Source organism: Acanthopagrus latus, chromosome 12, assembly GCF_904848185.1.
Source record: "Acanthopagrus latus isolate v.2019 chromosome 12, fAcaLat1.1, whole genome shotgun sequence".
Classification (NCBI taxonomy): Eukaryota; Metazoa; Chordata; class Actinopteri; order Spariformes; family Sparidae; genus Acanthopagrus; species Acanthopagrus latus.
This window is the reverse complement of record NC_051050.1, coordinates 6,485,732-6,512,172: the sequence shown is the minus strand read 5'-3', so window position 1 is coordinate 6,512,172 and position 26,441 is coordinate 6,485,732. Positions and strand designations below refer to the sequence as shown.

General features: G+C 43.2%; 1 protein-coding gene and 2 long non-coding RNA genes across 6 annotated transcripts in view; 1 reads left to right on the top strand and 2 right to left on the bottom strand.

Annotated features, from left to right (window-relative positions):
* The window catches only part of LOC119029535, a 47,330-nt gene extending 41,141 nt beyond the window's left edge, over window positions 1-6,189 (bottom strand). Inside the window, exons 1-3 of the long non-coding RNA XR_005078011.1 lie at window positions 5,811-6,189; window positions 5,284-5,348; window positions 4,771-4,832 (exon numbers count right to left, since the gene is read on the bottom strand). This is a non-coding gene — a long non-coding RNA (uncharacterized LOC119029535). The remainder of the gene's footprint in view (window positions 1-4,770; window positions 4,833-5,283; window positions 5,349-5,810) is intronic.
* Window positions 5,245-8,758, top strand: LOC119029536. Of its 4 annotated transcripts, XR_005078014.1 has the most exons (4): window positions 5,394-5,622; window positions 6,308-6,493; window positions 6,615-6,684; window positions 7,420-8,758. It is a non-coding gene; the product is annotated as an uncharacterized LOC119029536 (long non-coding RNA). The 4 variants fall into 4 exon arrangements; XR_005078015.1 differs by lacking the exons at window positions 5,394-5,622; window positions 6,615-6,684 and adding an exon at window positions 5,245-5,383; XR_005078012.1 differs by lacking the exon at window positions 6,615-6,684.
* The window catches only part of tsc1b (TSC complex subunit 1b), a 31,199-nt gene continuing 12,441 nt past the window's right edge, over window positions 7,684-26,441 (bottom strand). Inside the window, exons 6-22 of the mRNA XM_037116386.1 lie at window positions 24,757-24,911; window positions 24,592-24,665; window positions 24,328-24,506; window positions 23,363-23,481; window positions 21,989-22,154; window positions 21,734-21,855; window positions 21,024-21,117; window positions 20,755-20,862; window positions 18,958-19,609; window positions 16,356-16,399; window positions 14,284-14,450; window positions 13,611-13,793; window positions 13,361-13,471; window positions 12,333-12,455; window positions 10,871-11,058; window positions 10,435-10,608; window positions 7,684-10,275 (exon numbers count right to left, since the gene is read on the bottom strand). Coding sequence (XP_036972281.1) covers window positions 9,591-10,275; window positions 10,435-10,608; window positions 10,871-11,058; window positions 12,333-12,455; window positions 13,361-13,471; window positions 13,611-13,793; window positions 14,284-14,450; window positions 16,356-16,399; window positions 18,958-19,609; window positions 20,755-20,862; window positions 21,024-21,117; window positions 21,734-21,855; window positions 21,989-22,154; window positions 23,363-23,481; window positions 24,328-24,506; window positions 24,592-24,665; window positions 24,757-24,911 — 3,344 coding nt within the window. The 3' untranslated portion in view covers window positions 7,684-9,590. The remainder of the gene's footprint in view (window positions 10,276-10,434; window positions 10,609-10,870; window positions 11,059-12,332; window positions 12,456-13,360; window positions 13,472-13,610; window positions 13,794-14,283; window positions 14,451-16,355; window positions 16,400-18,957; window positions 19,610-20,754; window positions 20,863-21,023; window positions 21,118-21,733; window positions 21,856-21,988; window positions 22,155-23,362; window positions 23,482-24,327; window positions 24,507-24,591; window positions 24,666-24,756; window positions 24,912-26,441) is intronic.

Below are 26,441 nucleotides of genomic sequence, written 5' to 3'. Positions count from 1 at the left end.
CTCGTCTAAAAGAGGCTTAATCTGATGGAAACTGCAGTGCGGAGGCTCGTCTTCGTACCTGCCCTCGCTGTGCAATAAGTGTACTAATTAAGGTTGGTTTGAGCCTACAACCACCCCAGTTAGCTCACTTAACGGGCCAGGGCTTCTGGGGTTTAGAACAACACTCGTAAGGACTCTGCAAGTAGGACACTGAGTAAATGTGTGTGAGACAAAGAAAAAGTGTGTGCATTTCCAGGTAGACAGGTGACTTCTTTTCTTAAGAAGCAACCTATGTGGTTTCTCTAATGGCCACTGTTGAGACACGCCCTCTCTCCCTGTTGCCTTTCTTATTTATTACGACCTAATTATATCAGTGTGTCAGCTAACATAACCAGCTTCTTGCCCTAAATGCCGCAATGCTCTTGTGGCTGAGCTCGTACTTGCAGACCTTATGTTTCCGAGCTGTGTACCATTTAACCACGGCTTCTCGAGGCACACGGGGTTGTTTAGCCTGCACTTTTTCCCTGCTCAGTCCATCAAGAATGCAATGGATGTGGCAGAGGAGTACATGCGGTTAATAAAAATACAGTAACAACATGAGCTCAGGACTGGCAAGAGGTGGAGGAGGAGGAGTGAATTTGGACGAGTTCCCCTCCTAATCATCAGCGTGTCGGCCTGAGCGGGCCTGCGAGGTGCCGGAGCTGGGGCCCTATTAAAAACCCGAAACCCAGCTTGCCGGAAAAGATCCGTCCTCTCACCTCGGAAAACAACAACCTCGCTCGCCCCGACAGCGAGACAATCAGCCGTGCGCTGCTCAGGGTGAGGCGGCGGTGACCCGCCGTGCCGAGATGAAGCCAGTTCTACACACTGATGAGCGCTTTCACAGACATCAAACGGGGGTGCTGCAGACCTCCCCACGACCTGCCTGTGCTGCCTTGTCTCCTGCTCTCTGCTTTTATTTGAGGTTGATACGGGCAGACAGATCGGCAAATATCGATCACGACGTGCTCGGTAAAATTCTCCCTCCAGGTTTGAGAGGTGATTACAGGCCCTGGACCCAGCTGATGCAGACTGGGTGTGTGTATGTGTGTACATTTAGGTTTTTCCTACCCCACCTGTCAGACAAGCCATATATCCGGCCCTGTATTCTTTGGTTCGAGTGTCTCCAATCATCTGCAGAAGAGAGACGTCTTTAAAAAAAAACACTCAGACAGACAGGCAGGCAGGCAAGCAGGCAGGCAGGCAGGCAGGCAGGCACACTGTACAACACAGAAAATAGGTTATAAAGCGTGGAGAATAATGCATGTGAATCCCAATCATCGAAATTCAAATGATTTGGATGCATCCCCAACCAGCCCTCCTCTCCTTGTCTGCCTTCTGTCGAGGCCTCAGAACTCACCAATAGGATCGGAGGGAAACAGGCTGCAGATTCAGAGGGTTTGCATTAGGAATGGCCCGTTATTAATTAAGCTTGTGGGGAAGAGTTTTTTGACAGCGGCTCCCGAGGCGGCGAGCGGTGTGGATCTTGGCGCTGACCTGGCCCAGCAGGGGTAGGAGCTGTGTCTTTGAGGTGGTGGTGGTGGTGGTGGTGGTGGTGGTAGCGAGGTAGAATGGGTGGTGGGCGGGAGAGAAAGAGGAGGACGAGGGTGGGGGTGTTGGGGTGTTGGGGGGGGGGGGGGGGGGGGGGGGGCTGCCACCATGCCGACAGCCAGGCCTGCCACGTCTGCGTGCCCGCTTTGAAGTGTCACCTTGAGGGAAGAGCCGATGGCCGGGAAGCCGGGAGGGCGGGAGCCGCGGAGAGGAGTGGCACGGTTGGCATTGCCAGACATGGCGCTTTAATATTGCATGGGCTCCCGTCCATCTCTGTACACACTCAGGACATTCCTTCTGCTTGATTTAGTTTGAAAGTAGATCTTTGTTTTTTTTTTTTCCTCCTCTCTCTCCTTTCCCCTCCTCTCTCGCCATGCTGTGGCTCAACACCTGTGCTGGTTTTGTGCTCATTCTTGCCTGAACAAATGTCAAGCTCTGCAGTCAGAGGAACTTTAACAACTCGCTGCATTATCAAAGTTGACAGCGTTGCATTTGGCCTGCTGAGTGACGCAGAGCTGTTGCATGTTACATCTTATAACTACATTAAATAATGGCACAGCAGAAATAATTTCCATCTTCTCAAGTCAGTTCCATCTAAAATTGATTTTTAAATAGCAATGTAGGAATTTTATTTTGAAAAATGAACATTTTCCATAAAAAGGGAAAAATTGCGAGTCTATTGAGAATATTTAAATATGTGTGTCCATTAGAAAACAAATCAAGAATATTCAAAATATGACCATGTGTATGAAACAAGATTGCAAGAACACAAAACCTTTTAACTCCTCTGTGTGTGTGCATGGAAACTGAAAGAATTATTTAACATTAAAAGGTCATTCTGACTGACGTGCACAAATGTTTTGTACTTGTTTTGCATGACTTTGACCCACATCAACAGTATTTTTTCCCTTTACCTTCATGCATATTGAAATAAACAAGAATACGATGGTTGAGAATCAAGAAAAATGAACTCTGCATTTCAAAAATGCATGAGGTGAATTAATTTGCATTGGAAAACTGACTTCTGCATTTATTTTAAGAAAAAAATAACACTTTCAGCACCAAGTTATCGGCAAAAAATTACTTGATAAGAAGCGGTTTGGCACTATCTTTTTGCCTCTGAATAAATATTTGGAGGCTGGTAAATCAATAATGATGTGCCTTATTGGCCGACTTTCTGCAAAATCTAAGAAATATTTACTCTGGCGCTGCTAATTGCTAATGTTGCTTTCATCACTCCCTCAAATGGGGTGTTCCTTTACGAAAAATGAAACCGTACCACTGGGGAGGAAACTTAAACTTTTACTATTCCTCTCCAGTCGCGCTGTGTTTGCCTGACCTGCTGCCAGCTCCGTTACAGAGCGTGGTGGAGAATCAAACATGGCGTTAGTTTGAGGAGATGCGAGAGAGGGAGTTTATCAACAGAGGCTGCAGGAAGGAGGTGTTTTGAAGTGAGGAAAAACGTATTTAAAAAACACTCACACTGCACGCACTTTCTACCCACTTTAACAACCGTCCCAGTTCACAAATAGCAGTTTTAACTCCCCTGATTAGCACTGACATCTGCAGCCTTTCATCTCTCCCTCCATCTTGTTTTTTTAATCAGATTAACCCAAACGGGCATCCTTTAATGGCCTCTTTTTTAGGAACGCTGAAAGAGTTGAGATAATTAAAATAATTAAACCGCTGGGACCGGTCTGTGCTCACTCATCTCCCGCTCTTTTCTTTTCTTCTCGCCTTTAAGTTTTGATTCCGCCTTGCTTACTGATTCAAGCAGCACAGAGAGAGAAAGACTCATCATCCTCACTTAATTGCGTTAAGTTGACTCTCGGAGGTCCAATTTTTCCCTCCAAAACCAACAGCCAATGTAGGATCTGATCTTTAGGTGCATGTCAGCTATCTAAATGTGGAAAGTAGAGGGGGGAGGGCGCGTTTCTAAACAGCCTTTATGGAGCATATTTATTTAGTCAGTGAGTGTATTTTGCATAAGGCCGAAGATAAAAAAAAAGGGGGGGGGGGAAGTATCCTCTTTAATGATTATTTATTCATGGACTTTTAAGCTTTTAATGAGGACAAATGAAGCCGTTTTCCAGAGTGTCAGTATGTAGTATGCTTACCAAAAATATTCTTGTTTAGCATTTTCTTTTGCACTGTGTGTCCGTGAGGAATAAACACTAACATTTAAATGTAACTAGGAGTTTGGAGCGAGACTTTTAAGCGATCAGTTTATCTTGATCTTGCATGAATATAAAATATCCCACACGTTTTGATAAGACTCGGTAATGGTGATGATTTATTAATTTTTAGTAATCCTTCTAAATGATGCTAAATTGATCAAATGTAGTTGATGACCACTGCATAGGAAGACGCTTTTAAATATTAAGGGGTTTACCAGAGTCAGGGTGCTTTCCAAAATAAAATGTTTCTAACTTCTTTCAGACTGAAAACACACACAGCAACTTCATCAATGGATGACCTCCTGAACTTGATGAATATATACTCCATTGTATCAATTATTCACTCCTGTGTAATTCATTCTCATTCATATAACACATGTGTCGTACGTTTGTACCTTCTCACGTCTACACTGAAAGCCGAGGAGAAAAAAAAAAAAAGTAGGCTATACCGCACTGCCTGAGTTACATTTTGCATTATAGGTGTACATATCTTGAATATTATAATAACACATCTTCAGATGAATTCAAACTTTACTTCCTGTCAAAAAGAATCTAATGAATTCTTGCATGAGGATTTTACCGAGAGCAAGAGCCCCGACATCCTCCTCGGAGTGCAGCCCCAACTTTACACAAGCTCGGATGTCTTCTCCCCCCCCCATACACTTTCGCTTCATTCAGATCATTTTCACAGGGCTTCATTTCAAGTTGGCACAAAAAAATAAAAAAAAGGAAAGAATCCCTTTGCTTGAAATACTTAAGATTTATGTTTAAATTTTCATGGAATCTTTGAGAACATTGAGGAGCAATTTCACATTTGCACTGACATCTAATTTCTCAAGTAGAGTCTGAAAGCACAAATTGCCAAGGATTCCCTATGTGCCCAATTATCCTGCATCAATTTCCTTGACCCTGCGGAATGCTGGTAAATTAATCATACCACTTTTTTTTTTTTTTTGGACTCTCTCTCGCGAAATACATATGCACGCGTTTGATAAACTAATCATACTTGGTCGGTTATACTCACAAAAAATGAATCCGTCCTGGAAGCAGGATGAGAGTTAACAGCAAGGCCCAGGGAATAGGGAGCTGAGAAAACACACACACACACACACACACACACACACACAGTCATGTATGTACATACAGAGAGCACACACGTGAAAAGTACAAACACAACAGACAGCTTTCAAAAAATATACTATATACACATTAAAAAATACATTCATTAATAAGACAGATCTTATTGTATAAATCAATGTAAAGGAACTTTTGTTGCATCAGTTATGTTGCTAGTCTCAGTTTCTTGTCTGCTTTTTCAAAAAGGCGTGATGCCACTGTTTCCTCTCCAAATACACTCAAGTGAGGTGACAGAGCAACGAAAAGAAATATACATATGCCGGGACGAAAAACTTTTCACCAATATCATCTATACTGCTGCTGCCATATATCGATCTGAACAGCGCCATTAAAAGCCTGAGGATCTGAATCATCTTCAATCATCAACTGTGTAACACCATATTTACCATCCTGCCTTTACCTGTTGATCCCAACATGGCTACGCAGCCCGGCGGTAGTGTTTTTATTTTGGAGCAACAGTGTCCTCTGGTGGATACGGGACAACAGACAGCAGAATTAAAGTAAATATAAACAGCATGGAAACAGGGACACCTACAGTATGTGTGGAGAAATGACGGCAGACGTGTGCTCGACTGCTTTTTTTGAGAATTGGCAGACAAGATGAGCTATTCTGAAACTGTCAAACAGGAAACTCTAGCTCAATAAATAAAAAAAGAAGGTAACCGAGGGGAAAAGAAAGCATTTCAAGCATCAGTATGGTTGTTATATGACGCCATACAAGCTGCCATTACTTTAAAAGGTAACCATAAAACGCATTAATTAAACTAGTAAGGCATTATTTTACTTAGCTTGAGTGGCAGCAACTGTCAGTAACGTTAGCTTAAAACACTTGTCACAAAGGCAGCACACACACCGAGAACATTAATTATCATCCATTTCCTAATGAAACATAAAAAAGACAATGTAAAAACATGTTTTTATACTCACCTCTGTATTTACAGACAGAGGAGTGCGAATATGCTTCTTAATTTACTTTCTTGACGAGTTATGCTAGATTAGCACCACCGCGAACTACGTACATGACGCTAGCTAGCAGCCAGGCGGCGGTTATTTTAGCTTAGCTAAGTACAGCTATAGTCATCAAACCAACGCCCTATGTGTTAATTAGGGAGCTTAAATGAGGCTAGCTGACAGGTGGACTGTTTCACCTTCGAACTGAGCTGAGCTGCTGGTTTCCCTTGTTAATGCTATACCAAGCTAACAGGGCTCTAGCTGTAGCTTCTGAGCTGACAAGACAGTGGGATGAATGTTAACATGTAGCAGAGCCAGCATTCATTCCTTTCAGGAACCACTTAACTTCAGCAATGCTTAAGAAACTAATGGTGCATTTTTATGCAGGTTAATATACTGTACATATGCCATGTGTAATCATTTTATTAATTCTGTATTTTCTATTTAGTATTAAATGACTACTGCCATTCCAGGGGCCAGGGGTGTAGCACACAGTTCTGGATGCTGGACAGATGTCTCCTCTACGGGCCCCTCACTGCAGCCACAGCTGTACAGTGGTGTAGGTTGTCATCTTAAAACCTGGAAATCAGGTTCCAGTGCTCTAGTCTCAAAGTGTACTATTTTTCTGAATTGGTTTTCAGTTAAATGCCTGAAATAAGGTAAGTGGTTACCACAGGATTTTTGTTATTTACACATTTTGTTCTATGACATAAAATACATCAGTAAATGTCCTATCATTTCATTATTATTATTATTATTATTATTATTATTTTCTTCTAGCGATTAAATTTACACATTGCAAATCACAGAAGGTGGTGTTCATCTGAGATTATCTCACTGATTAAACCATGTAAGTATGATAAACCTGTGACTGCAAAAGTGCTTATTTTCGAACATATTCAAAAATAAAAATTAAATTACAATAAAAATACTCCAAAGGCTGTTTGCCATGGGAACCAGGACAATGCCAATTTCCGCGTTAGCTCACAAAAGTGTGTCATCGCTACATCACCATTGTGGTATCTTTGCTCAGTCCCACAGCTCTGATCATACCACCGCCATTAATTATTACAGTATAGTAGCAGCATTCAGTGGTGTTCTGACTGTAAAGGATTTTTGTACTTATTTTTGTATCACAAGTTGGACAGTGAGTTTCACTAGTTGTTTAAACAATGATTTTTATATATAAAAAGAGGTTTTTGAACAAAACTGCTTGTTGCATCACCATGCAGAGGCCTTGTGCAAATACTTGTGAAAGTCTTCCCTGAATATAATAGTCTTAAGTGAGAAAGTTTCATTGATATAGATTGTTTACCTTCTTTGATTGCAAGGTTCCCAATCTGGCCATGCACTGCATACTTAATGCTACCGATATAAGGAAAAAAAAAAAGGCGAAAAGTGAAAAAAGCTCATTAGAATTTCGCACAGCAGACAGTGACACTTTCAAATTGTTTTTAAAATAAAAGCAGCAAACCTTCACAATGACCGAAATGGAATGAGGAGATTTGGGGCATTTTGGCTGAGATAAAAAAATATTGAAAATCAAATTGACTATTCAAGTAATTTTTTGTGCTTTCTTACCCAGGTTGGCCAAATACCATGGGGCTGATCAAAGAAAATCCTTAATCCTCCACGCGTCTGCATTCGAGCTGTACAACAACACAGTTTACTTGGATGGATCAGCTCTTTTTCCATCAACCAACAACTGAAAGTGCAAAGTCCCAGACACAAACTCAACCTTTACTGGCAATAAAAGAAAAAACACCTTGACGCTTCATCTCCACAGAGGTACAAACCAAACGGAGGGGCTTAACGTTTCAAGCAGCAAAAATAAGCAACACTCAGAATTGTAGTGCAAAACATTGAAGACGATCTTTATTGTTCACAGTTAAACACAAGCCACTGCTTTAAGAACTTCCTTTTTGTCCCAGATTCTCCAGCTCCTGTCAGAGTCCTGGTTTCTTCAGTTTGTGCTGATTGTACCTTCTGTCTTGGTTTGCTGTAGTTACTACGGTTGGCATTTAAAGTGGATTGTTGAACATGCTTTAGATAGCGAGGCAAAAGGAAATGACAGCAGGAGTTCCCAGTGGACAACAGGATTTAGACGACTCTCACAACCAGAGTTTACTTCTAATGCCTAGAAGGAAACGAGGCAACTCTTGTGTTTGTCAGACCTGCAGAGAGGGAACCTGATTGAACAAGGTGTTTGGTTTAATTTTCCAGGTTGTAGCAGCTGAAGTGACCCGCAACGTGAGGAACAACACTTCTGTTTAGAGAGGTTTGAATTCAGCCAAAAACACAAACGTTTGCATGGCACTTCAGAGTGATCAGCTGGTCGTCTTTAACGGAAAGCTTATTATTTATTTTTTTCCCATCGCTTGGGCTTGTGTTACTTGCCAGGTCTGAGTCTAATTTAGGATATGTACTTGTGAGCGCCCTTCATGGCTGAATAAATAAAAAATTAAAAAGGTACGTTGGAATGTGGAATTTATAAAAATGCATAAAACTTCATCCGTTTCTTGATTTCATACACCTTTCTCACGGCATCTTGGCTGAAATACGAGAACCAACATGATTGCATCGCTAGCGTACACATTCGTAAACACAACACATTCTCCTGCTGAATTATTTTGGACAAAAAAAACTCAAAGGAGTTTTCGTATGGAAATGTTTTTTCCCCAGTTCACTCCGGCAACGATAAAGGTCACACTCCCCCCGCAAAACAAATCAAACATCCAAACACACTGATCACCTCCTCCACTCCGATGTAACATGTACTCTGATCTCACTAACATTTTTTCGGCCAAAGCGCACCCAACAGGTGATGGGGACAAATGTAACATCTCTTCTGGTGTTTAATGTCTGATTTGATTAGAATTGGAGGCATTTAAAGGGTCAGTACACCCACATGACCAAAAATAATTTAAAAAAAAAAAACTTGGCTCCGTAGAGCATGATAGTTTGTCTAAGTTTTGAGAGGTCTGTCTCAGATTCCTGCCGCCACAGCCAACATAATGGAGGTGAAAGGAACTTGCCTAAAAACAACATCTAAACATCTTACAGAAACAGTGTTCGCATCCCTCTGGATGATCCACAGACCTCGCCGTGACCGATTTTCAAAAGGAACCATTTCTTCAGTAGAAAGCAATTGTAATGAGAGGGGTTCTCAGAAAGGTCTGTGGCTTACCCAAAGTAAGTGACACTGCTTCAGGATATCAGTTGCTGCAGTTTTTTAATATGTGATCTTCAATGCTGCGAGAGCCACAAACAGAAAACCATTTGTGTCCTTTGTGTTGGCTGTGGAGGCAGTGATCTCACAGACGGATACAAAATCTGGATGAACAGCAGCTAATCTGCATGGCTGATACAACCAGTGTTAAGAGGGGAAAATGTACATTTATTCTTGCCTGGGCGGACTGACCCTTTAAATGTCAGGCTCACAGTGTCGCATTAAATAATTGATAACTTTGATTGCGTCTTTGAGCCTCTTTCTTTCATAACCCAAGTCAAACATGGCACACCTCGCTGAATTTGTATCCCTGTAACCTTATCAAGAATGAATCAGACTTAAAAAAAAAACAAAAAACAAAAAAACACTAGGGGAAATCCTGTTGTCCACTCAGCGCAATGGGACATATAACACTGAATCCAAGAGTTGCTGACATGTACTCTTCGCTTAATTGTAGCTCTTCTTTAACTTTATTAATCTTCAGTCTCTCCGGCTCGGCCCTGCGCCCCCGGCTCAGCCACATGTTTCTAACTGTGCTCATGACGCGTTTCGTTATAGTCCATGATCTTTAGCTGCTGCTGCCGGGGGCGCCCTGACCCCGCATGACCCCGCCCTCCACTTGACCCCACCCCTGCCTTCCTGCGGGGGCTTTCCTGGCTGGAGGCCCTCTGCTTGGGCTCAGAGTGGGGCTCCTTCTTGGGCACAGTGAGAGGAGCGGCGGGGCTGAGGGTGGGGGCTGGGACAGGTGGTGGAGTCGGTAAGGGGCAAGGCGCGGGTACAAGGGGGGCGATATAACCAAGGCAGGGCAGCTCCATGCACAGCTCAGTCTTCAGGCCGTGGGCGAGGCCAGCGAGGCGCGGTGGCGGCTGCTCCTCGTCGCACTGGCTCTCGCTCTTGTTGCGGAACAGCTCACGTGCCCTCATGCCCAGGAAGCTCTTGGCGCTGGGGTAGGAGCCCACGGTGAGCGGCGCATCGGAGGGGGGCAAGGGTGTGAGAGGGTTAGTGTGGGGACAGGACAGGGAGGGCTCCACCAGAAGAGGCGGAGCCAGATCCTGGCTGCCGTTGATGGAGTTGGCTGTTGTCTTGGAAGAGTTGCTCGCCTTCGGTTGCCCTGGCGATAAAGTGCTGCCGTTGCCCCGAGGGGAGTCGTGCGGTGGTCTGCCATCAGCCTCCTCGGTGTGAGTTTTACTTGGTCGATCTGGCATGATGACACTGTGGAGAACAAAACATTTGTAATTAATATTTTTAATGATTAATAATTCTAAATGTCTGTTGGGTATAGAGTTAGATAATAAAATATAGCGGAGGGGTTGTGAGATGACTGACAAGATAAAAATAAGATGGAAAATGCTACACTAGAAATGAACTGACCTGGAGTCAGCACGTTTGTGTGGGTCAGCTCTGCCCCCTTGTGGTGAACCAGTGGCGGTGCTTGAGGGCGCCTCCATCTCCACTCTGCTGTAAAGCTGAAGAAGTTCGGTCTGCAGCAGCTGAGTGATTCTCCTCTGAGCCTGATACCTGCTGTCTGAGGCCTGCAGCTCCGCCCTGCAATGAAGACGACGAGATGGGAAAGGAAAAGAAGGTGAGAAGGAGAACGTAAGAACAATTGAAATATAGTCGATGGAAAATATGCAGAGAGAAGGCATGAGATATGGTGGATAATAGGGGGGTTTAAGACATAAAAAGAGAAAACATTTTTCAATCAAAACCAACACAATTATGTGACTACTCATCAACTTAGAAAACCGATTCATGTCCTGTTGATTTAGAGGCTCCAATCCGAGCTTACTTTGAGGTTCACACTCACTTCGCTTGACATTTTACATCCTCGAGGAACTTCTTCTGCTCGACGATGAGGTGTTCCTTCTTGGAGAGGTGCGTCTCCAGCTCGGAGACTCTCTGCTGCGCTGCCTCCAGCTTCTGACCCTGAACCAGCAGGTTCTGCCGCAGCGTCTCCACCTCTTTCCCATAAGACATCTGCAGCATCTGGGCCTCCTGGGCGGTGGAGACATAGTCCAAAGAGGCACAAAGAGCAGTAGTGAACAAAAACCACATGAGAGAGTGAAAACTGGACTGGATGAAGGATTGTGGAGCATTTTTATAAAAAAAGGTTTTCAGCATACACTTGGTTGTTCTATGACGAGTTATTCAATGTGCATTTGAGCATACTATTTGTGTATTTCTAGTATATGCTACTTTCTATCATTATTTGACAGAGACATCAGAAATTAAATTGCTCGTTTTCTCTGTTACACTTTCCATGCTGGACAAAAAAACCTACTGATATCTGGTGTTTCTGTTCAGTGGGAGCGAGGACAAGCAGCAGCCATTGCCATTTCAAAAGGCTCTGCAGAAGTCCTGATTATTTTTTGGATCCAGGTCGGATCGGCACTAATGAATAAACAACATAAGCATGGACACCCTAATTTTGCCTCGTTTTCAGACGTAATGCTGTGATGCGTGTGGAAATTAAGGACATTAGCACGTAAACACTTTTCCATCTGTCTTCCTTTAAGCAGCACTCAGACATCGTTCAGTCTGCTCCGAGTTAAAAAGGAACCGGCCTCCGTGCTGATTTATACCTCTTTATTACTGCGAGTGATGTCAAATGTGACACAACAGAAAAAAGGAAAGGAAAAAGAGAGGCAAAATCATCTACAGGTAATGGGAAATGAAGGTATCACCTATTTTTGGCAGGTTCAGCTGGGTTTAAAAAAGAAAAACCTGCATACTGTGTATGTTCAAATGTTGGTTAAAGTTCTGTTACACTCCAAAAACCCAAAGATATTCAACTAGAAACAGAAAATGTGTTGTTTTTGCTCAAAAATACTAAGAGAGGTGATAACTTGTTTACCAGCATAGTTTCACAGTAAGCGACTAATTGTTTCAGCTCTACATGAGTGACCAAAACGTTCTGTGAGTCTGGTAGATTACCACCAGATCCAGGACCTGTCAGGCTTCATGTAGGGTAAAATCACACAAATCTACTCATTAAATTTGCTTTTCGTGTCAATAAACGTCTGTTCCCTGAGCTTAATGAGACATTTAAATAATAAAGCTTGACACTACATTTATTAGAAATGAGTTATATACACAATTGAAACTACCTTCTCACTACACTCAAGTAAAAATGCTTCAGAGGGGCAGTTTGACTCAAAGCTCAAAAAACCCAATTAGTGCCCCTTTTTTCACCTCAGTATGTCGTCTCTGCAGTTCTCTGCATCTGTCACACACACACACACACTCGTACACACTTCCTTCCACCGTACCTTCGTGTTATCGGCGCCTGTGTGGTGCAACTCCTGCATGGACAGCTTATGTGCCTCCCCGAGGAGCAGCAGCTGCTTGTTCAGGAAGCTCATCTGCTGCTGGGTGCTCTCACTGTTGCTCAGCTGAAGGACACACGAGACAAACAATGACGACGGAGGGCAAAACAGCAATTACGCTACACATCAAACCTGTCCGGAAGTACAGGGAAATACATCAACAATAAGCACGGCAGATTTAGCCATTAATGATCTCGCAGGATCCAACTGGAGATTCATCAGCTGCAGCAAATGAGCTGATATTTTAGTACACACATCACTCTACGGAGCTCCTTTCCATGAAATAAATGCTACTGTAGGACAGAAAGTGACTGTGCAAAGAGACATGTTACACTTACTACAGCCATACTTTGAAATAATGTTGCGAAATCAGTCCCCACACAATCTGGATATCATAAATAAGGACCCATAATCAACTGTGCGGACGCTCTCTGATATGAAATGTCCATTTCCTGAATCAACGTCAGGATCTCAGCCGAGTCTGGGTCAGATGAGGCAAAACAGACTTCAGACAAACCCCAGGAGGCAGAAAAACACCCCGACCCCCCGCGTCGCTGACCCAAAAATAGAGAGGGAGAGACAACATCTCCAAGGCAACCGAGCCCTGGGACAGGCTCCAGACTACTGAGAGGTGGCAGGACGAGGACGGGGGTTTGTGCTGTTGTTAGTCCCCCAAGTCTGACCCGACTGCCCACCTAATTCGGTGCTGCCCAGTTCCTACATACTGTACCTTCAAATATGACATTGGGCAAGCCTGAAGGGAAGCGACTTTTTCACTCTGTCATGCAGAGAAGGGCTACATGAATTAAATCGCCTTGTTTGCCTTTGTTTGAATAATAAAAACTCCTTTAATTAATCAGAGAGATAAAGAGATAAAGCCAGTGAATTCTATGCCAAAGAAGGGCTTGTTCATGTATTCTGTTACTGGTCCAAAATGGAGAATGTGTTATATCAAACCATGGCTCTGGTACCTTGATAGTCATCTGGTTGAGTAGGTGACCAGTGTGGCAGACTTTGTTGTTGGCCCTCTGAAGCTCCGCCTCCAGTTCATCCATCCTTTTCTGACACTCCTGCAGCTTGCTCTGGAGACACGAACACCGCAGTCAAAAATCTAATTATATCTTACATAGGTGACTAAGTCAACAATTATATATGTCCTTTTTACTTTTGTCATTTAAACTGAATTGTATAAAATGTATGTCTTTGTGGACGTGTGCACACCTGGAGCTCCTGGTTCTTGGTGTAGTAGTCGTCTCGGCCCTGCTGCAGCTGTCGGATCTGACTGTGCAGCCTGGTCACCACCGTCTCCCGGTCATCCCACAGCTGCCTGTACCGCTGCTGCTCCACCTGCAGGCTCTCCCTCAGAGACAAGATGTCCACACTCTGCAGATTCAGCTGGTCCTTCTGCATGCGCGCGCACACACACACACACAGATACAAAGAAGAGTTGAGTACAAAGTGGACAGCAGTTTAAAAATGTCTATATTAATAGAAATTTAAAGGCAGTTTTCAGCAGTATGTGATTTTTTTTATCTCTCAAATAGTTCAGCTGGTCTTGTAGCGAGGGCAGAAGAGGACACAGATGTTTTTCCTTCACAAACCGCATTTTCTTAACTGCACAAATGTGTCAGTGTTCCACCCCTGTTTACATTTCATTTCTGGAGACAAACCATCCTTCATGGTGCCAGTGTAACCACCACTTGTTTCAAAGCGATCGTCTGTCTCGGATGCAAACAAACCGACTCCAGTTACATTTTTTTTTCCTGTTACGTGCTGCAGATGATACCTGACTGATCTGATAGCTGGAGTTACGAAACGCTGCAAGCACCTCAGCGATCAGTGCATATCTCTAAAAAATCCTTAAACAGGGCTAATCTGTGATAATGAAACTTGCCATAGCGTTGTTCTGCTCCTCCAGTGCGGTGGCGTTGATGATGCGTCGGAGGAGGCGGCGGTTGCGGACGGCGTGCTGCTCCCTCTTGTAGCGCTCGTACAGCAGCTGGTTGTGCAGCAGGAGCAGCTGGCTGCGCAGCGTGTGAAGCTCGTCCAGTGGAGCCGAGCCTGAGGAGGCCGTGGTAATAATAATGTAATTAACACGGTCATGCGACTGACACACATACACACTGCGACAAATGAGCTTAATTATTTCTCAGGATGGCACAGGTAATGTGATGAGAATGTAAGAGACAAACTGCATGAAACACACAACGCTGGAATTTTGCCAAGCAAGAAAGTCTGAGGATTCTGCTGTTAACCTACATTTACCTGGAAAAAAAAAAAAAAAAACCAATATAAATGTTTTTGAACTTTACAAATGGAGATTTGCTGATCAGATGTGCACACTGACCAACTAGGAATAACACTTTTAAAAGAACGGATAGATCTCTGCTATAATTACACAAGGGGCGGATCACACAAGACCCCTTGCAGGAAACATTTTTCTAGCAGTTTTTAGAGGTTGTACTGTGTTAAACTTTTCAGCACAAAGCGCAGAGAGGGCATTGCTTTTTCTGTTCATTAAATATGACGGCCCGATGAGTACGGCCCTGAATACTTCAAATCAGGGGTTAACAACCTTTTTGACGGACCGGGAGGTAGAGCTTTTGCAGTCTCTAGTCACCTTTAAACCACATCTTACGTAGCTGCCGTCATGTTTTTTGGTTGAATTTAGCTTTCTAGCTGCAGAGTCTCCATAATCTTTTTTCCCCCCAACAGTCCTAGTTTTAAAAAAAAAAAACCCACACATGATGTAACCAATCAAATGTATTGATTGTCATGTTAATGTGGAATTATTTGCCGTGTAATATGTAATTCAATGGCTGGCATTTCCAGGAAAAATTAACAAAACATAATGTAGTACTTATGACAAATACATCAGTGCCCTTACTTCCTACTGGGTTTTTATATGTATTTGTACACATATATCATGTAATGTAGATTGCTTTGAGCGTAAGTGAGTAAGTGTTGTATAAATGCAGTCCATTTTTCATTTGATACACGTGTCTGTTATGTTTCTTGCAGGTAATGGCACTGAGCCAGTACATGGGCTCATGAACCCTATTTACAAATCATTTATTGTTTGGCTCACGGCCCAACCGCCCATCAGATGTCACTGAAATCTCCCACGTCTGAGAGTTATGCCGACGACTAACAAACAGGATTGAATACAACATGCACAGCCGTCTGTTGGTTACAGTGGGAGGCTCCACTGCTAGTTGTTAAAGGGTGACCACATTACTGATGCACATTCATCTGACACGATTTTCATGAGAACAGCGACCCTGCTTGGCTGACTTTAAGGCTGCCATTTACCCAGTTAAACACATGATCAAGATATTTAAATTGTCAACAACGCTGTGCCCTTCGATCCAATGTAACAGAACACAGAGTTAAACTTGTTAGCATGTACGGGCAGAGGAAGGACATTAAGAGAAGAATTCTCTTGATAATTTGATCCAAGACCTGAACAGTCCTGCAGAGAGCTGACGACAATCAGCCAAAAGCTCTGAGTGGACGTTTGTTTTCGATTCAATCCAAATTACATGACTCCTATCAGTCAACCGGGGAGATGATGAAATTCATGAGCGGCCATTACAAGTTGGCAGAGATTTTTGACAGAAACAGAGTCTTCCTGTATTATTTTGGGCTGCAGCTGGAAAACATTAGATTCCTGCACTGGTTGACTGAGTGCAGCAGGAGGTAAATAGAGGGGGGAAGAAAATCTGGAAATGTCCGGGTCTGGAATTTCTGAGTTGATCGGTTTCTGCGTGACTGTGGGAAGCTTGCGTGTTTTGATAAACCTCAGATGAACAAAGTCCCTGTCCGGCTGGCCAACATTTTAACATGCTGTTCACGTCTCGGAGCTTGTGACGAATCACTAGTCATGCCTAAATAACGCTCCGTCTGCAGCATCATAGTGGCTTCTTTTATCAGCTTAAGACAGTGTTGTGGTGTGAGTGTTTTTACCTCCAAAGTGCGTCCAGTCAGCTGACTTACTTGGCAAAGGTAATCTGTGAAAGGAGAGAACGAAAACAACACTTGATGAGAAACCATCTCTGCGGGTTGCTCCTGTTAATCTGCTCTACAGTAATTCAAGTCAGAATGTTAATGACATGATCATTTTAGTAGAAAAAAAGAGCACCAATAGAATTTAATATGGCGATAAATGAGTCTCTGTTAGGAAATGAGGGGAAAAAAAGAATTAAACATTAGCATGTCTGCAGCCTCATTTCACTGGCGTTAGTTGTAGTCCTAAAACATGAACTGTGTCCTCAACCAGGCTCTCGCTGTTAGACGCAACTGCGGCAAGAAATTCAGGAGGAAACACTGCAGGTACGGAGGTCAGCCATGACAGCACAGACTCAACTACACTACACGGGCAAAGGGTGTGAGAGCAGAGCACAGGTGAACACACACAAAGCTGTGTCGATACAGTCCCCATGTGTCACAATGGCATGTCTGTAAGTTCAATATGAATATATTTTAACAAAGCTAAGAGACAGTTACCTTAGCTTAGCCTAAAGGAAATGCTGGTTCATAAAAAAACTAAGTGTAAAAACGGTCTATTGTGAGTTTACGGGAGATGACATTAAGGAGCTACTCGGCTGTGAGCAATGAGTCCTGTTTGTCATCCATTGTCAGCCAGAAATAGCCAGGTTTGCTAGCTAGCTAGCTAGCTATTACCCTCTTTTTCACATATTATTTTATAATTTTATCATATTATTAGGATTTGGGATATCGTGATGTGTCGCATGTGTTGTCATTCTGTTTTTAAAACTGCATTACAGTAAAGTGTTACTTGTCATTAACCACGTAGTTCTTATATCCACATTACTTTTGATTTATTAAAAATGCTAATATTTTGTGAAAGAATCAACAGTCATTCCTACAACATTGTCAGAATATTGATATCAAGTATTTGGTGAAAGATATTGTGATATTTCATTTTTGACGCCCAGTCCGAGCATCAGTGAGGTGTGTTTAAGGACAGTTCAAATTATTGAGTTTTATATCATGTATCATCAGTTTTATTTTGTGGCCATATGTATGCATATATCGCCCAGACCTTGCTCATGCTAAGCTAAGCTAACTGTCTCTTAACTCTAGCTTCATCTTTGAAAGGACATCATATCATCTCGTCAACTCCAGACAAAAAAGCAAAATGGAGTATTTCCCAAAATGTACATTTTCTTTGTTTTTTAAATGACTCAAAATTATGATTTAGAAAGGTACAGTGGGCTCCAAATGTCTGAGAGTGCATTGAAAATCTCTAATATTGTCACACAAACAGTGAATAATCATAAAATTAGAGGATTCATTCAGAAAAATGAGAAGTCAGATGTAGAATTGTTATTCTAAGAATACAGGCACTTCCTCCGATCATGACCAGACTAAACGTTTATGCGCAAAGTGGCCACAGCATAAGAAGACCAATGCATCAAGCTTAGATGCCTGAGAGGTCTCTTATTTTATCCATTTAATCGCAGATATAAAATTTGCCCAAATAAACAATGCAAGACTCAACAAGTACAGTCACAGGAAGGCTGACATGTAGTGATCTCAGAGGACGAGTAGCAGTTTCTAAACTCTTCTCCAGATGGAAACAAGGCCTAACACGTTCGGGTTGCCTTAAAAAGTAGCAGAATTTAAGAGGGGAGGATTGAAAAAAAGTGCTATTGAATGATTCAAGTTAAAGGTTTATGGCAGAAGACATTCATTTACAGTTTTCAAAGATGCAACAGGCATTACATTTGAAACTAATGCAAATCACAGATTTCTCAGCCAACAGACTCAGACTTTTGGACCCCACTGTATATGCTTTTGTTCTCCTGACACAAAGGGATGAACACAACCAAAACCTTTTACCCCATTTGTTTCAGTGTCTGTCGTAATGTGATAGATATTCTGTTATAGTGATCATTATTACCATATGTGCCCATATTGTAATAATTTGCCTCCGAGTCTGTGGTTTCTGATGAAGACAGTAAAATGTGGAGGTGATGAGCAACTGAGGCGAGCAAAGCCAGGCCAGTCTGTGGCCAGTGCCGACTCTGCTGACACTCTCTCTGCTGTTGTTTTATTGGCTCAGAGGACCGACTAACTGTGTGTGTGTGCGTGTGTGTGGAAAGAAAGGGGGCGGCGGATTCAGAACAATGTCGTACTTGTTCTCAACTGGGTGTTTCCTTTCGGCTGCAGTAATAGACTGGAAACAACCCAGGCAGGCTCTGCACAGTGAACATCAAAACACACTCCTGAGTTTCCTCAGCGTGATCAACATGAGCTTCACACTGACAGAACCAGAGAGCACTCCCACAGCAAAAAAACCCCTTCCACAGCCACTCAATCCTGCACACCTGTTCATTTATTAACAGAAATGCTGAGAGGGACAAGTGAGCCAGTGCATGGCCAGAATATTGGAGGAACTGTGTTGAAGAAGACTGAAGTGCAAAAGTCACGCTGTTAAGGTGGAAGTGGGTGTGAAAATAATCCCTTAACAAATAATGTTGATAATAAAAATATTAACAAAAAACGCCAAAAAACATGAATAAAACTGAGACTGCGCAAATACCTCTTGAGCACTTTATCATGGGCGTCGCTCCCCTGCTGAACAAGGCGATCCAGCACCTCCAGTGGTGAAGCCGACACTACCCCCTCCTCCTCCCCGTCCTCCAACCCCTCCTCCCACTGCGACAGCCTCTCCATCGTCGCCTTGTGCACTGCCTCCGACGTCTTCTGGCCCACGAAGAGTGAGGCCGCCCTGGGCAGGGCCAGGTCGAAGAACGACTCGTAGGGCACCGGGGCCGGGGTCTTGCTGCACGGGCTCGGGGAGAACATCCCGAACTTGCCCACCTCGTCATCCGGGGCAGAGGGGCTCCGGTGCAGGTGGTGATCGATGGGTGTGAAGCATGACTGGAAGGACCAGGACTGCTCGAGGCCGAGGGCTGAACTCCTGCTGTCTCCTCCTGCTCCTCCTCCTCCACCACCTCTTTCACTCCCAGCACCGCTGGTGTTCGCCGTGGTCTCCGCTTTGTCTGGTGTCGATTCGACATGGTGGGTGTCCCGGACGTGGCCTCCAGGCTGGGCGTTGGAGATGGTCTTGTCCTGTGCCTGACTGCCAGTCAAGGTCTCGGTGGTGTGATAGAAAGGGGAGTCGAAGCCCCTCAGACCAGACAGCTCCTGCTTATCCTCAGTGATCTTCAGCAGCTCCTCTGTGATGGCAGCTGCAGCGAAAACAACATATGGAGGATTGTGGTGGACTTAAACCTGCATACATGTTCTGAATGTCAATGTCTGCGCTTAAATATTTCTGCAGGCACAAGAAGTGCCAAGTACCTGCTGAAAAACTACAGTTCTCTCCCTAAAGAGAACAGAAATCTTTAAGTCTAAGCAGCTAGCTTTGACAGCAGAGCTGGTGCCATTTGGCAGATGCTTTTATCCAAGTGGTTCTCAGTACTGTAGGTGCATTTATTTTTAGTACAAGTGGCTCGAGTGGGATTTAAACCAATAACTGTGCAGAGCTAGCTGAACACACAGGGATGTAAACAGGGATGTGTGAGCATCCTGGATATTTAGCCAAAGTCCACGAGCTCAGGCTCATTTAGCTTAACAGAAGACTGAATTCTCGCATCTAAAGACTCGATCCAATTCCAGACTTTTGAGCTCTGTTAAAACAATCACTTGACTGACTGACTCTGCCATGAAATCATGTGGTTGATAATCATAGGAAAATTCAGGGTCATGAAGCAGGTTGAAGTCAGACAAAGGCAGAATTTGTCCACATCCCAGAGCCTCTTGTTTCTCTTTCCTTTCTGTCTTCATTTTTCATCGGAAGTTTGTCTTTTTAAAAATGTGTCTGCATAGTTATATTTTGTTGTTTGTTTTGCTCATTAATAAATTATTTGCCATCTTCATATAAAAAGGGATTATTTTGTTTTATTTCCACTGACACTGGTACATGCACGGGATGAGGCCATTTTGTAGTTCAGCTGTTAAAAACACACTATAAACCACAACCCAACTAATTTTTGTGTCCGCTGGGAATAAATATTTTCCGTTTCAAACGACAGTTTTTTGGTTCCATGTTGGTTGAAAAAGGGTATGTTACACATGAACAATCTCCTTTGCCACACATAAAACGCAATCAAGTGCATTACACGCTTATCTTGGAGCATAGCCCAAAGCAGTTTCACTCCTTTTGAGTGGTTCCCCACTTAAATCAAAAAGTTCAAACTATAAATTTAGGTTCATTTCACTTTCTGCCTCACTGCCTTGTGTTTTTGGTGGATTATTTAGCTTCAAGAAGGTACCGACGATGTGAGGCACTCCCTGAGTGGATCTGGTTCTATATGTAGAAGTCGACGCTCACCTTCTTCTCTCTCTTTCTCTGTTCTCAGCTGAAGCTCCAGCTCCTGTTTCTTCATGAAGACTGACAGCTCTGTCAGAGTCATCGAGACATTCTCAGCAGCTCCTGCATCTGATGAAGAAAGGTTTGCATCATAACTGTGGGTGCGTGATGTCAGAAAGATAACACCTCAAGAGAATCTAAGTATTAAAACTACATATACTATTTTCGGGAAGATGGCTAGAAGTTTCAGGTACTTGAGCCAAGGTACTTTGAAATCAATGATGGCTTACCTCTGTTTGAGGCTACTTCTGCGCTCTTGTCTGTGTCTCTCACTTGCTCCTGTCTCACCAGCGCTGCCTTGCTGCTTTCTCCTTGTCGACGATCCTGGAAAGTCACATGGTTGATTGTTTCATTATGAATATGTTGTAGAAAACAAATTAGTGCTTCACTCTTTCTATTTCTTAGAACATTAATACATTCATTTACAAGTTGACGATGCTTTGATGCTGACAAATACAGCTCAAGTTATTTTGATATCTATATTTATGTACCAGAATGAAGGACATTTATGAGACAAGAAGCCAAACACATCAGACTCCTGCTGAGAATCAATAATGTGACTATTATGGCTTCCTGTTGCTTCACTTCCAAGCAAAATCATAGACATCAGCCACGCTTGATGCATCAATTTGCCTCCTGCTGTCAAGGAAATGAGTTCTCAAGAAGAAAACATTTGATCGTTTGGATTGGCTGGCATATTTTTCACATTTGTTTGCAAGATTCTTGATTACATAAAGTACAAACAAACAGATCCTGAACAGTTAAGCTCCCATCACATTCAGAAAACCCTTACAAAAAGCATATAGTTTATCTCCCTCTCCTCTTCACATGTTCAGAGATATTTGGTTTACGCGGAGGGATTTGGTAGACGAACTCGAGATTATGGGAAGAAATAAGCATTTCTCAAGGAGCATGGAAACATGGAGAGGAAAGAGCATACCTTTCTCGGTGGACTGGACTGGACTGTGTTGGCTGGTAAGGAGATTATGGGGAAGTCATCTGATAGGGTGGGAGGTGGGGAAGAGGTGGCTGGAGTGCTGGAGGCAGGCGTTCCTTTCCCTCCTGCTCAGATCAAAACAACCCCGCGGTGAGAAGAAAAGAAAAATTCCGGAGCGCCGTTCAGTTAAAAACATAATGAACACTTCGATAAACTGTCAGCCGAGTGGAAATCTATTGTAATCATATAAATGCCGACCTGATGTGCAGTGGAAGCGGCTGGGAAGGTGTGAGGCACTGTGGGAGAGCTCCAAGTTAGGCGACATGCCCCTGGAGGAGGGGGGCGTGGCCATGCCACACAACGAGGAGGGGCTCCACAGAGGGTCCTTCCCCCCACAGGAAGAGTTGAGTTCACAGGTGGAGTTCTGCAGAGATACGGAGGCCAAACAGTAAAATGAGCAAGGAAACATCACAGACAAGTAAAAGCTGCAGTTTTTCAAAGTCACAGTTCAACATTTTGGGAAATTCCCCTTTTCGCTCAGTAGCAGGCCCAAAATAACATCTGTACACAACATGAATTAACAGGGTGCCATTTATCTTAGCTTAGCATAGAGCCTGGAAACGGCCTGACTCTGTCCAAATGTAACAAAACCCATGGCTGTTGTTAACTATATAAACCAATGATGGTGCAAAACAAGTCTTCACACACCATCATCATCATCATCATCACCACCACCACCCTGAGGAGGTCATCACTCAATCCAAGATCCTGATTTGAGCCCCTTTGACAGATTGCCCACATTGCTGAATCTCTGACCTGACCTGACCTGACTTTAGAGAAAGCGTGGTCTTTGGGATAAAATGACAAATGTACCTGAATTAGCTTAAGATCCTGGATGCTTTCACCTTGCTGGTGTATTGTCATTATTTAAGCATTTATTCATAAAAGCTAACCTTTACTGAAACATGTGACTTTCAATCTTAAATTGGTCACTGGCACGGCAGTTTAATCATAGTCAGGACTAATAATAAGCCAACAGCACAAACTCTGAAAGATGTTTTTCCTAAAATTGTGTCTTTCATGTTTTCCAGATCTGTCTAGGTCAAAGGGAGTACAGAGACAAATCCTCAGACAGACCCTGGGGGGGGGGGGGCAGAAAAACACCCAGACCCCTCCCTTGCGTGGCTGACCCAATAATAGAAAGGAAGAGGCGGCATCTCCATGGCAACCAGCCCTCCGGAGGGTCTACAGAGAGGTGGCAGGATGAGGACGGGGGGGCATGTGTTGTATTTCCTGAAGTTTGGCCTGACTGTCTGCCAGCCTGATGACTTTGATGACTCAAAAGCTGTCTGTGCGCTCGCTTTGTCTCCTTTTCTTTAAAAAAATCATGGAGGGTGGTCTTTGCTCTGATCGAGGGTGTTGTGCTTTTGGAGGGAAACAAACTCAATACATCCGAAGCGATATATGGAGTACAAACATGGATTTGTGTCCAAGAGGGAGCAGCAAAAAGAAGCTCAACCATGTATTACTCCATGTATTCCTCTGGTGTTACCCTCTGATCAGTTACTGACCAATGCTGTCTCCTAAAGCGAGACTCTTGACAGCTTTTGACCATGTTATGGATGATCTTACCTGCCGTCTGGAGGACTGTGGGCTGCGGTAGGAGGACTGTGTCCCTGAGAGGGGGGGCAAGGACAGGGGAGGGGGTAGCGGCTGCCGTGGAGTCGAGAATGGGGTCGAAGAAGAGCTTCCTGTTGTCAAGAAGAAAAATGGTCTGATCACTCTTCAGATGGAAGCACCTTAACAAACATGGAGGGTTTTTTTCCCTCGGCTTTTTGGGGCACCACTGTTTGGTGATTGTCCTTTTAAACCAGTTAGAAAACACAATGTGTAATATAAAAAGTACAAAGGCATTTTACTGAGAAAGGCATAAACGGCTGTACTGAGGCTTCAAATAACAATTATTTCATTATTTATTGATTGTCATTTTTTTTCTTTGCAATAACTGATGAGAGTTTTTTTTCTACTGTATGTAAGACCACTAAATTCAACTTTAGACAGAAACATGCTCTTAAACGTTGTAATCATTAAACAGGGATAATCAGATAACAGCACAACACATTTGAGAGAATGCCTAAATGCCAAAATATACAAAAACATTCATGATTCCATTCAATGTGATAACATGTAGGATTTTATTAAATGTCATGTAAAAACAATGACATCTAACTCAGCCTTTTTTAACGCTCACGACTGAAAACTGATGTTTCGGTTGATTGCAACTTCCTGTCATGACACCGCATGCGAGATTAATTGCTCTTCTTGCTTCCTGTTGTGTCTTGAACAGCATGTTAAGGAAAGAGTTGACTGTTAAACCCACAGGACTCTCATTATTTACTGATCAACAATTCATTCCCACTTGCTGCACTGGTCTGAAAGGGTGATGTGAAGGAGAAACAGATATATATTGTATTGGTGTGTATATCAGACAATAGTTAACACAAAACTGCAACTTTACTGGTCAGTGAGACTTTGTTTATTTGTATGTATTATATTTCTATCAATCGGATGAGTGTACGTATGAGGAGACTTCTGACCGTAACTGCTGTGGAGGTCTGTGTATGGGCTTGATGTGGAGTCTTGTGTTCGCAGGTGGATCTGTGGGTAAAAGTTCTCAGGCATGGTGGCATAGCCCTCCTCACAGGAGGCCTCCTTGGGGTCTAGGGACACTTTGGCACATTCGATGACGATATCATGGATTTCATACTTTTTCCACCTACAGCAAAAAAAGGCACCTACAGTCAAGGAGATGGAGCAGACTCCGAAAAGAGGATTAAACTCTGAACCGTTCAGAGACTTACCTGGTGGGGTCAAGCTCATGGTCCTTGGTTCCTGTCACCAGTTCTGGGTGAATACGAACGTGTTCAAGCATCGGCTAAACGGAAAGTCAAACACAAAATTTACATCAGTAATCACTGACCTACGGAAACTCTAATGAAGAGGAGTAGAAGGAATAACATCCTCACTTTCACTACTTCCTCGAACGTTTCCATGTTCTCCTTCATGCTGTAATGGGAGCGCAGATAGGACACAAAGTTGCACGGGTACATGCCGTAGAGACGGTGGAAGAGTGAGTAGACGCTGGCGTGCAGGTGGATTAAGTAAACCTCCGAAACATGCCCTGAAAGAGCAGAAAGTGTCAAAGAACGGGAAAAAGGGCACAAACATGAATTCTAGACAAACAAATTCACTCCAAACAACAAGGTAACAGGCAAACAGAGAAACAATGTTTTGTTGCTGTTTTAGTCTGTATGTCCACACAGACTTCCTCCCTTTGACCAAATTTAGATTTCAATGCTCAAATTAACTGCCAGTGCAAACATCCTTTCAGAAGCCCAAGAGTGGGTGAGCATTAGATAAATGAGACTTACGGAATCAATAAATATAATATTTAAGTTGCCAAAACAGAGTTCCCATCACCTTGTTAGACATCAAATTCAAAGACTTTAAGGACTTTCCAGGATTAATTCCCTTTAAGTTCAATAACCGAACACAACATAGCCTGAGACACAGATCAAGGTTACTTTCATTTCTATAACAAGCACGCTTTACAAGCAAGCTCCCAGACGATAATAGCAAATATATCAAATTACCCATAAATACAGTGTTGTGACAAAGTGTTGGGCCCCTTCCTGATTTCTTATTTTTTTGCATGTTTGGCACACTTAAATGTTTCAGAAAAATCTAATTTAAATATTAGTCAAAAGATAACGCAACACAAAATGCAGTTTTTAAATGAAGGATTTTATTATTAAGGGGGGGGGGGGATCCAAACCTACATGGCCCAGTGTGAAAAGGTTGATTGCTCCCTAAACCTAATAACCGGTTAGGCCACCCTTAGCAGCAGGAACTGCAATCAAGCATTTGCGATTACTTGCAATGAGTCTTTTACAGCACTGCGGAGGACTTTTGGCCTACCCATCTTGGCAGAATTGTTGTAATTCAGCCACATTGGAGGGTTTTTGAGCATGAACCCCTTTTTTAAGGTCATGCCACAGCATCTCAATCAGATTCAGGTCAGGACTTTGACTAGGCCACTCCATATTCTTCATTTTGTTTTTCTTCAGCCATTCAGAGGGGGGCTTGCTGGTGTGCTTTGAGTCATTGTCCTGCTGCAGAACCCAAGTTTGTTTCAGCTAGAGGTCACGAACAGATGGCCGGACATTCTCCTTCAGGATTTTTTTGGTACGACAGCTAAATTCACAGGTCCAGTTACCACAGCAAGTCTTCCAAGTCCTGAAGCAGCAAAACAGCCCTAGACCATCACACTTCCACCACCGTATTTTACTGTTTGTATGATGTTCATTTTCTGAAATGCTGTGTTACATTTACGCCACATGTAATGGGAGACACACCTTCCAAAAAGCTCAACTTTTGTCTTGTTCTTCTTGCTCAGCAGTGTTTTTTTTAATCTTGGAATTCTGCCATGCAGGCCATTTTTACCCAGTCTCTTTCTTATGGTGGAGTCATGAACACTGAACATAAGTGAGGCAAATGAGGCCTGCAGTTCTTTGGATGTTGTTGTGGGGTCTTTTATGACCTGTTGGATGAGTCGTCGCTGTGCTCTTGGGGTAATTTTGGTTGGCTTGCCACTCCTGGGAAGGTTCACCACTGTTCCATGTTTTCGCTATTTGTGGATATTGGCTCTCAC